This window comes from Hippopotamus amphibius, chromosome 9, assembly GCF_030028045.1.
Source record: "Hippopotamus amphibius kiboko isolate mHipAmp2 chromosome 9, mHipAmp2.hap2, whole genome shotgun sequence".
NCBI lineage: Eukaryota > Metazoa > Chordata > Mammalia > Artiodactyla > Hippopotamidae > Hippopotamus > Hippopotamus amphibius.
The window spans coordinates 82,483,148-82,494,424 of record NC_080194.1 but is presented as its reverse complement, the minus strand read 5'-3'; the positions used below and the strand labels follow the sequence as shown (position 1 = coordinate 82,494,424).

Here is an 11,277-nt window from a genome sequence, read left to right as displayed (position 1 = left end):
ATGTTTAGGTGTTTTTAGCTGATTGTTTTCAGGATATTGTCCTGTCATAATACCTGAAATGGAAGAAGTGTTTAGTCCTTCTTTAAATTAAAAAAAAGGGGGGGGGGGGGAAGTTTTGAGATTACACAAGAAAATGGAAGGATTGATGTTTATAGACTAAGGCTTCCCAGGAGCAATCCTCTAATACAGCAATGTCCAGTCGAACTTTCTGTGGTAATGGCAATGTTCCACATCTGTGCTGTCCAGTGTGGTAGCCACAAGCCATGCATGGCTATCAAACACTTGAAACGTGGCTGTATGACTGAGGAACTGACTTTTAAATTTCATTTAATTCTAATTAATTTAAATATAAATAGTTACATGTGGCTAATGGCTACTGGATAGGACAGTGCAGAGCCTTCTGTTTCCAAATGAGCTGAACTAAAAAAATTATCAACAGACAAATGCCTCTGAAGCCAAGTGAAGATTCACCGCTGTAAAGGTCCCTTGCACTCTGCTGTCTGGTATTCCAGCAGGTCCTCTGGGGGCTGAGGCTCCCTATGAGCTCATCTTTTCCTTGAACCAGGCCCTCTTATGAGTAGAATTCTAACCTTATGCATATTTTAATTAAAATTATACAGTTGATCCTCGAACAATGTGGGGGGTTGAGGGCGCCGACCCTCTGTGCAGTAGAAAACCAACTACGACTTTACAGTTGGCCCTCTGGACCTGTATCTGTGGATTCGTGTAGTATTGTAGTATTTACTACTAAAAAAAAAAAATCTGCATTTAAGTAGACCCTGAAGTTCTAACTCATGTTCTTCAAGGGTCAAGTATATATTTTTCTTTTTAAAAAAATTATTTCAAAGAAAAATAAATTTTTTTTGGCTGCACCGCAAGCCATGCAGGATCTTAGTTCCCCAACCAGGGATCAAACCTGTGCCTCCTGCAGTGGAAGCTTGGAGTCTTAACCACTGGACTACCAGGGAAGTCCCAAATTAAAATTTAATTTCACTTTGAATGACAATTATTTTTCTGGAAAGCAAAGACTTCACTCTCCTGAAGTTTCCACCAAAGCCACCATATTTCAACCAGTCTTGCTAACAGCCTGGCTTGTCATCACTCAAGTATATGTGGGGACTGTGGAGAGGAGCTAGAGAAAGTGCTATAAATTTAACTGGGCTCATGCAAGCTCACCCAGCAGTGCTTTGAAAACTCAATATGCTCCCTCCTACCAAATTAAAAAAAAAAAAGGAAGGGCAGTGAGTAAAAAATTCCAATGGTTTGCTGACCAAAAAAAAATGTTGCATGCCACTTAAGTAAACAATAAATATTGCTGCCATCAAACCATCAGCCACCACAGCCACCCTGATGGTGCACCCTGAGGGGAATTCAGGATGGAGGAAAACAGGATACTTACTGGCCCTAGATAGTTAAGATGCATATCTAAGGAATAATTTCAATGAGCCCAGACTCTTGCATCTTCCCATACACAGACAAGTACTAAAATCATTAACTTGAGCTATCTCTTTTTTGTGGTTAGCAATAATCTTTTGACTTTCAACTACATGTTTTTGGTTTTTTTCTTTTCCAGCAAAACTCCTATATATCCTGGCTCCTCGCTGACCTCTTTGGCACAGCTCCTGAGAGCTATCCTGACAGTCTATCTCCCATGCTGTAGTCCTCAGAAAGGTCCCTGAATAAAACATGACTTGCAACTTTTAGGCTGTGCATTTTTTTTTCAGTTGGCAGGTTTCAGCAGGAGTGATGCCGATGTGCCGTGGGTCCCTGAAAGGGTAGGCTCAAGCACCGAGGGGGTTGCAGAGGGATTATAAATAAAAAGTTTACATGGTCAAAAAAAGAAAAAAAGAAACTGATAGATGAATCATATTCATGCTGCAGATCACATCCCTGGTAGCACGGCGGACACATGGTCAAACTGGGAGAAACCAAGCAGGACACTGCGAGGCAACAGACCCCACACCCACCCCCATCTCATATTTGTAGAAAAGCTTTAGCCTCCTAGGCCTTCCCAGAGTTCCAAAGAGCAAATTGAATCAGAGAAGTGAGGAAATGCAGAGACAAAGGAAAATAGTCAAGCAAGACAAAAATAACAGTAGTTTAGCCATAAAACAACGTCAAGGACCCTTAGTTCCTCCTCAAGGGCTAGAGATGATAAATATCCTGAGCCGTATCCCTGAGTTATTTTGTAGATACTGAAACCCCCACCAGGGGGAAGACGTTAACTGCAAACTACAGCACTGACCACAATCCCTAGACTCCCAGACTGGCTGGAATCAGAAGGTTAATGCTGACTCCCAAAATACCACCTAGTTACATCACCACCAACCAATCAGAGGAATGTCCTCGAGCTGATCAGGCAGCCCCCACCCTCTCCCTCATCTTGTCTTTAAAATTCCTTCCCTGAAAGTCATCAGGGAGTTCAAGTCTTTTGAACATGAGCTGCCCTTTCTCCTTACTTGGCCCCAGCTTGAGAGCCTTGCTACTTTCCTTCACCACAACCCAGGGTGGGTAGATTAGCGGGTTGTGTGAGCAGACACAAGCTCGGTTCAGTAAAGTGGATACAGAAGGGCAGCAGCCTCTAGGCTGGACAAAAAGCAGACGATGGAAATGTATTTCAGTTTCCATTCACTTATCTTTCTTTTCAGCAAAAAGTACTGAATCTATAAATCAAAGAACTGAACACGATGAACATTTCTGTAAAATGAAAAGGGGTGAAAACTGGAAATGATTTAAGGGCTCTCTGTAAAAAAAACTGACGAAGAAATATATTGGCTCAACAGATTTGTTTCAGAAACACTCCTTCCACTCTAACTAATCAATGTGGGTATAATTCTCATTAAAATGTTGCATTCGACCAAAATGTCAAAGCATTCAGAGTCCAAAAGACGTCTTTCAGCTCCAGCCCAGGGGAGGCTAGGGCAGCCCTCTCCCCTGCAGCCTCTCTAGCCCGCCTGTTTAGGGACGTGCTGCCTTCTCTCTTCCCTCAGCACCGGCCTCCACTCGGGCCGGCCAGCACAAGGAGACCAAGGGCAGGTAACTTGATTCAAAACGTCTGTTCCGGGCGGATCCCAGATATCAGCTCTCCCAGGGTCTCTAGAGCCGGAAGGGCGAAGGGCTGTGGCGCGGAGCACGTCGGGAGTTGTAGTCACCGCCCCTTGGCTGTGGTGGGAGGAGGCGGCCAGGAGGGGCGGGGCCGCAGCACGGTTTGCGCAGGCGCACACCTCCCGCCGAGCGGCATGGCGGACCCAGCGCCTCAGCCCAACAAGAGGAAGCGCGAACTGGATGCCGAGGAGGCAGAGGCGCCCAGCATAGAGGGGAAAGAAGCGGGCGTTGGGAATGGTACCTCTGCCCTTGTCCGCTTACCTTTCTCCGGCTTTAAAGTGCAAAAAGTGCTGAGGGAGTCTGCGCGGGACAAAATCATTTTCCTACACGGGAAGGTACCATTAGGCAGCCCTGGGGAGGGGATGCGGGAAGAAGTGAGACCCAATCGTCGCCTCGGAGGAGATTTTTTTTTTTTTTTTAAAGCTTTTTCGGAAAATACCAATCGCATTCCTCGGGTGGGGGGAGGGGAGTCAGAGTGCCCTAAAATGCTTCGGGGGGTTAGTTCGTGGAGAAACAGGACTACTTGTGAAATTAAGGGAGTTAACACGCTTAGGGTTAATTTTCCTAATTCCCCTTTTACTGAAATAAACAGCTGACACTTGTAGAGTGTATTGCCGATTCAAAATCACATGTTGAAGTCCCCAAGCGTTCATCATTCATTCATTAAACTTGTAAGATAAGATGCTAGGAACCCAGTAAGTGTTGTTGGACGGTCTTGCTCCTGCAGGCCCAAAGCGGGGACATAGAGACTATGGGAGGTCTGATCCTTGCTTCAGCAGGATTCCAGCCCCAACAGAGGAGAGAGTTTATTACATTGGTGATTCAGTTCCACATACCACGCGCTGACAGGCCAGCACTGAGCTAGGTGCAGGGCACGTAGTGATGAAAGTTACACTCTTGATCTTCAGGAGTGCGCAATACATTGGGGTAGGCAGACACCAAGCTGGCTCTAATACCATGTGCTCAGCTTTCCTGCAGGGGCCGAGGAGAGTCTGGAGACCACCTCAAGAACTAGTGAGGAGGCTGTCCAAGGGTTCTCCAGAACTCCTGGCAGGAGCTCTCACTTTTGAGAGCACCGAGGGACCTGGCTGAGGCTTCCATGCCTCTCTGTCTCTCTCTCTCTTTTTTTTTTTTCTCCTTTTCTGGGGGTGCGAGACCCTAGCTCCCCGACCAGAGGTGGAACCCTGTGCCCCCTGCATTGGAAGCATGGAGTCTTAACCACTGGACTGCCAGGGAGGTCCCCGCAACTCTTGGTTTTTTTCAAGGTTCTGTCTGGTTCTCTCAGTCCTACCTGTCTTCAGTCTACAGCACCTGCTGAAGATTTTAGCCTTGAGAACCTTCGAGCTAGAAGCTAGTTGGAATACCCAGATTCTAGTTTCTATTTCAACATTGACTATTCCTGTGACTTTGGGCAAGCCACTTAATTTTCTCTGGACCTCAGTTTCTTCATCTGTAAAATGGAGAAAATTTGACAGAGGCCTTGTGAGCCTAAAACAGAAGACAGCTGAGAAGCTTTGCATCTTTTAGAAGAAAGATGTGAGAGCTACCACAAGGATTTGAGGTGATGAGATGCCTTCTCTGGGAGAAGAAACATGGGTGCCATCGGCTAGCCTTCCCTAGAGGGAAGATTGCAGGGAAGGAAATCCCAGCTGTTGGGATTGCAGAGGTCCTGGGAGCTTTTACCTTTGCTCTCTGGCTCTCACCTGTGGTTCTGCCCCTGGGCCCACTGATGGTGTCTCACCCACAGGTGAATGAGGCTTCTGCGGATGGGGATGGAGAGGATGCCATTGTGATCCTGGAGAAGACACCATTTCAGGTGGACCAGGTGGCTCAGCTCCTGAAGGGTAGCCCTGAACTCCAGCTGCAGTTCTCCAATGATATCTACAGCACCTATCACCTGTTCCCTCCAAGGCAACTGAGTGGTGAGCACGTGGTAGGGAGGTGGCTGCCTGTGGGAAGAGAGGGATGGTGAGGAATTAGTGGGTACGGTGACCGCTCCATAACTTATTTGCGTATTCCAGTGCATTAGTTGCCTGTGGCAGAAGGAGAGGACATTTGGCAATCTCTGCAGACAGTTTTGGTTGTCGGAACTGGGGAGGTGGGGTGCTGCTTGTACCTAGAAGGTGGAGGTCAGAGATGCTGCTGAATTTCCTACAAAACACAGGATGGGCCCTCACAACAAAGAAATAGCAGTGGTGCCGAGGCTGAGAAACCTGGCTCTGGTGTGATGTGTTTTGGGGTTGGGAGTGTGATTCATAGGATAGAACGGTTTCATCTGCTAATTGTATAATAATGATTGTCAGCACTTATTAAACCCTTACTGTTGTGCTAGTCACCATTCTAAGTATCCTACATATGTCATTGTATTTAATCTTCAAAATAGCCCTATTGTAATAGGACTTTACAGGTGAGTAAACTGAGGTTTGGAAAGGTTAAGGAAGTTGCCTAAGAGCATACTGCAAATAGGTGGCAGAAAAACAGATCTTTAGTCGACCGTGGACTTGCTTACCATGTGGCTGTGGAATGAGCAGTGTCCTGGATGCTTCAAGATCAGTTAGTTCCCTGACGGAATTCACTTTCTAGTGGGGAGACAGTGAGTGTGATCGAGGGGGCACTTGAAAATGGCAGGAATTCGTGGGTTAAAAGACAGAGATTTGGTTTTGATCACAAGTATTTTTTAATTTAGGAAGAAGAAGAATATTCCATGCCAAAAGCCAGATGTGATGTGAGCTTTTCTCCTGTAGACGGTTAGATTGAGGAGGCAGCTTGGTGTGAAGCACGAGGGAGGCTGGTTGACCTTGAAGGTGCCTTCCAACCAGGAAATTCTGGGATCTGCTTTGCAGCCCAGGACAGCTGTATAATGTCCTTCTGTCTTTATTTGCCCTCCAGCGTTTAAGAACAGTTTGGCTTTACAGATATCCTGCTGCAGTCTTTCAGATAGATTTAGTCTTTTCCGCACCCCCAAGAGAGGGCGCTATTGTTGTCTTTCGGAAATATTTGTGAACGCTTAATGTGGTTCTTTCACGGCTGAAAGCGAAACAGCCCGGTCCTTTATTGAAAGAGTGTCAGATTGATCGGTTCCATTGACGGAAATGGACAGCTGTATTTGCTTTCTCGGGTGATGACTTTTAAGCAAACATAGTCCTCAACACAGGGTGGCAGAAGCATGACAGTAGCCAAACACTGTAGCCAAACATGACTTGGGGCAGCCCCTGAACTACAGGCTCTGGGGCCATTATTCTGCTGTCACCCCTTTCCCTCACCTTGCCCTCTTCTCTCCCCACCCTCCCCACCCTCAGCCAAAATTCAGAAGGTTCTGCTCCATGGAGCAACCTTGTAGAATCCACAGCCTTTCCCTTTCATTTTATTTTTCCAGCACATGTACTTCTGTGGTGCTGCATACAGTCGATGGTAGCTGCTGCTCTGTCTCTCTATTTCTGTCATTTTTTCCCAAGGTATATGCTGCAAGAGGCAGTGGGTTATCAAGATCACAGGTGTTCAGCCCCGTTCAGCCCCTGAGGTGTCTACACCTCTTCCCCAGCGCTGCATGCTCCCACCTGGGAGCCTCAGATTTTAGCTCATCTTTTCCAGGGCTCGCTGTCTTTTTAGCATAAGCACACAAACAGTGCATTATGTTTTTATTTTTTCTGCTGAAACTAGGTAGGGCCACTTGGGAGTCATAACAGTTTGGCTCAGGGCTCTGCCCTCATCTCTCTCTCGTTTCGCTGTGCACCCTGCCCCTGAATGACATTCCAGGTCAGGGGTTGACAGACCTTTCCTGTCAAGGACCAGAGATAAAATTTTTTTTTTTTTTGATGTGGACCATTTTTAAAGTCTTTATTGAATTTATATTGCTTCTGTTCTATATTTTGGTTTTTTTGGCCTTGAGGCACGTAGGATCTTAGCTCCCTGACCAGGGACTGAACCCACACTCTCTTCATTGGAAGGCAAAGTCTTAACCACTGGACCTCCGGGGAAGTCCCCAGAGATAAATATTTTGGGCTTTATGGGCCACTAATGGTCTCTGTCACAGTTTTTTCTTTTTAACTTTTAAAAATAAAAACACTGCTCTTATCTTGCTGAATGTAGGAAAACAGGCCATAGGCTGAATATGACCCTTTGGCCATAGTTTGTCAACTTCTGTTCCAGATTTTTCCCACTCACAGTGCGGTCTGTGGACCAGCAACATTGGTATCACCTGAGAGCTTATTAGAAATGCAGACTCTCAGACCCCCCTCCAGACCACAGAATCAGAATCTGCATTTTAACAAAAACCCCAGGTGAGTCACATGCACACGAAACTCATTGAGAAGCCCTGGTCTTTAAACAGCATCTGTGTGTGGGTGGTGTTCACATTTGTTCCTCCATCGCTGACCTCTCCAAGAACCCCAGGCTCATACTGAAATAAACACCTACCTGACATTTCCATTTGGTGGTCTCACAGGTACCTCAGAGGTAAAATGTGAGAATCCGATGCACTGTCTTTAGAAGCAATTAGCACATATTAAATAGTAGCTGCTATGACTGTAATAATGTGCTGGGCCCTGTGCTGGGTGCTGGAGTTTCCAAGATGAAGGAGAGACCATCTCCACCCCTTAGTCTTGTTTGGGGTTGGGGCACTCCACTGCCTCGATATAGGGAACAGCGGTCCTTGGAAGTTGGAGCCGTGTCACACACATTTCCAGTCCGAAGCAGCCCCAGACCCACATCAGGTGCTCACTAAATGACCCCTGAAGAGTGAACCCACAGACCAGCCCACCCCTTTCTTTCCCCTGTGGGCGAAGCATTCCACAGCCACGAGGTGGCAGCATGGTCAAAGTATTCCTGTGGCCGGCTCCTTTGGCCTTGGTCTTCAGACTTCTCAGTCCCACCTCTCCACACCCAGTCTCCAGCTCATCTCTGAGCTGGCCGCTCTCGTGATTTCTTCTGGTATTTATCCATTCTTTGGCAAATTTCTTCTCTTCTAGCCTGAGGTTTTGCTGTCTCCTCACTTATCCCTTCCAAGTTCTCAGCTGACCACAAGAGGCTGTTCAGCAGGGCCCTCGCGGTCCCCAACCCCATTGACCTAATAGAGCGTGGGCGTCAGAGTCCACCTCAGCCGAATGCTGACACCTACTGGTGGCGGGGCCTGAGGCCGTGTGTGCTGTTTCTGCGTTTTCATCTACAGTGCAGGGGTCAAGGGGTTCGGGCTACCCGGCCTGGGATCCTGGCTTTGCCACTTACCAACCATGAGTACTCGAGAGTGTCTGTATTCATCCCACAACTTAGGACGTGCCTGCTCTGCGCCTGGTGCCAGGTACGCCGGTGGGGGCATCAGACGCTACCTGCCTTGGGGTCGTAGTGGGGAAGGCAGACAGCAACAAGGAGACACACGTCGACGCGGCTGTGAACAGGAGAGGGGCTGCTCCGGCAGGGGGCCAGGGGCCCTGCGGACATGACCCCCAAGCTGAGGCCTGAAGGTTGGAAAGGAACCAGCTGTGCAAAGAGCTGGTGAGAGGGGCGGGGAGAGTGTTCTGGGCTGAGGCAGCAGCACGTGTTCTGGGGGAGGAAGGAGAAACAGAGAGGAGGCTGTTGCATCGGGAGCCTGGTGGGTGGGTGGTGACTGAGGTGTGTGACCCAGACGAAGCTGAGGAAGTAGCTGCAATTATTTTCTTGTTAAATGAGGTTAGTAACTGAGCCTACGTCAGGATGGTTATGAATAAACGAGACAAGAAAGGGTGTTCTAAGATTTTTTTAGTCTCTACCCACAGTGAGAGATACAGATATATTTTACATTGTGACCCAGGGCAGATAGATTAAATATATGTGAATATAAGGGACAGGAAAAGTTCATGAAACAGTACTTACCCTGACTTTATGGGACATACTCTAGTATTCTCATTTTCATTCCAGTCGTGTCTGTTTCCTTTTTTTTAAATGCTGGTCTTAACCTTCTAAATTAATTTCGTCACCACTGTCATGGGTTATGACCCACTGGGATAAGGTATTTAAAGCGCTTAGCACAGTGGCATATGGTGTGTATTCAAAAGTGTTAGTCATCTTTTATTGTTGTTCTTCCACCTTTAAAATTATATGAGCCTTAAGTGGAACAATATATGTAACATATGGAAAAATGCCTGGCGCTGACCGCAGGCGAGTTTTCTTTGTTCCCCCTGTGGCCAGGTGGCAAATGCGAGGACCAGGTGGGCCAGATGGCGGGGCAAAGCCTTGGTCCCCTCCTCCAGCTCTCGTGCCTGTGGCCCATCAATGGAGTCCTTTCACTGAGAGCTCTATTCTCTTACCTGGGGAAGAAGGGGGCAGATAGTAGGGAGAGGGGTGTGACTCAGAAATCCAGACTGCCTCTTAAAAGGCCATTGTTCTCCCTGCTGTTAGAGCATGGGTGGGGAATCTCAGGTTCAGTGCAGAAGGCTTCTGCGTGTGAGTGAGGCCGGGCCAGGGAGCAGAGGGATCCTGGGAATCACATCTTCTCGTGATTGTGGGCCACTCCCAGAACTCTCGCTGCAGGCCTGCTATTCCTCCTGTGTCCTGTGCAGAGGCAAAACCTTGGGCTCTGGAGGAGGAGCACTGGAAGAGGCCAGCCACTCCCATAAGAGTTTTCTTGGCAACATTGAAAAAACTAGAAACAGTCCAGATGATGACGGACAGTAGAGCAGATAAGTAAATCCTGCACTGGACTACTTCTCCACTCACTGAAAATCCATGAGCTACAGCCACACAGGTCAAGAAGGATGAGTCCCACCACATAGAACCGGAAAAGCAAGACATAAAATGTTCACCGTGTGATTCTGATTAGATAAAGTTGAAAAACAAGCAGAACTAAACAATACACTGCTTAGGGATGCATACGTGCCTAATAAAACTAGGAAGACAAGAAAAGAAATGATTAACCCCTAATTCAACAAAGTGGTTATCCCTGGTGGGGGTGGGACAGAGACGTCAGGTAATATTTGTTTCTTTGGCTGTGCGCTCCATGCATGGATGTTCTTTTATTTTAGGTCTTATGTTTGTGTACATATGTGTGTGTATATATGTGTACATATGTATGTATATAAAATATGTGTATGTGTATACACATTGCATTGTTTATTTTATTTTTAATTTTTAATTTATTTATTGGCTGTGTTGGGTCTTTTTTTTTTTTTTCAGAGTAGCCCTGTGTCCTTTATTTGTGTGTGCTAATAATACTTAATGTGAGATACACCCTCTTAACCTCTTAGTAAATTTTGAAGTGCAAAACACCGTATTTTAAACCATAGGAACTATGCCTATTACCTCGATTTTGGTGATGATATCATGGGTATTTGCCTATGTCCAAACTCATCAAATTGTACACTTTTAATATGTGCAATTTACTGTATATCAATTAAGCGTTCATAAAGCTCTTAAAAATTTGGAACATAAAACATAGATAAAAGTTTATTGACTGATGAAGCAGTTCGTATTTGAAGCAAAGTAAGGAAGTAATTCAACAAAACTTCCTATGTAAATAGAACTATTAATGAATACTTGCAAAGCAGAAGTTCAGTGTAAACATTTTTAACTTGAGTGCATCTGTGAGCAAATTTGAGACTGAGAACTTGGAAGACAGGATTCTTGCCTACCTGATATGGGGATACGTGTGGAACTTGGGGGCAGAGATGGAAACAGATGATGAATTACTTTAAGATTAATCATTGTGTGACTTTTTTTCCTAGGCCACAACCTCCCCCAACCTAAATTATGATTCATTGTGTCATCCTTTTCTACCAAGACCATTAGAGCTAAAACTCAAATCTATATTCTGATCTTAATCTATAGCAGATAAATAACGTTACAGTTTTAAAATAAAAGCATATGTGCATATGCTAAAAAATGAAAACTATCAGGATATACGATTATTTAAGCCTGCCTTCCTCACCAAACCTCTAATATCCTTTCTCACTAGCAGTTTCTTGCTTATCTTTCCATAATTTTTCTTCTTTGTTGTTATTTTGAAACTTGATTTAATGGACATAACTACATATAGCTTGCAAACTGTCATTTTGCCCGTTATGTTATCTGTAATATTAATATCCACTATTACTGAATGCGTGCTATGTGCTAGTCATTTTTCTGAGCACTTTATATACATTAGCACATATAATTTTCACAACACCACCTGATTTATACACTGTGTGGCTTGAGTCAAGTTTC

At 45.8% G+C, this 11,277-nt stretch overlaps 1 protein-coding gene across 3 annotated transcripts in view; it reads left to right on the top strand.

Moving 5' to 3' along the window:
• Positions 1–3,219: 3,219 nt before the first annotated feature.
• The window catches only part of DCPS (decapping enzyme, scavenger), a 39,091-nt gene continuing 31,033 nt past the window's right edge, over positions 3,220–11,277 (top strand). Inside the window, exons 1-2 of one of the 3 annotated variants that reach the window (XM_057695950.1) lie at positions 3,220–3,342; positions 4,853–5,027. In XM_057695950.1, the coding sequence (XP_057551933.1) occupies positions 3,340–3,342; positions 4,853–5,027 (178 nt within the window). In that variant the 5' untranslated portion in view covers positions 3,220–3,339. Of the gene's footprint in view, positions 3,441–4,852; positions 5,028–11,277 lie in introns of all 3 variants that reach the window. The other 2 variants (XM_057695948.1, XM_057695949.1) reach the window with 2 other exon arrangements.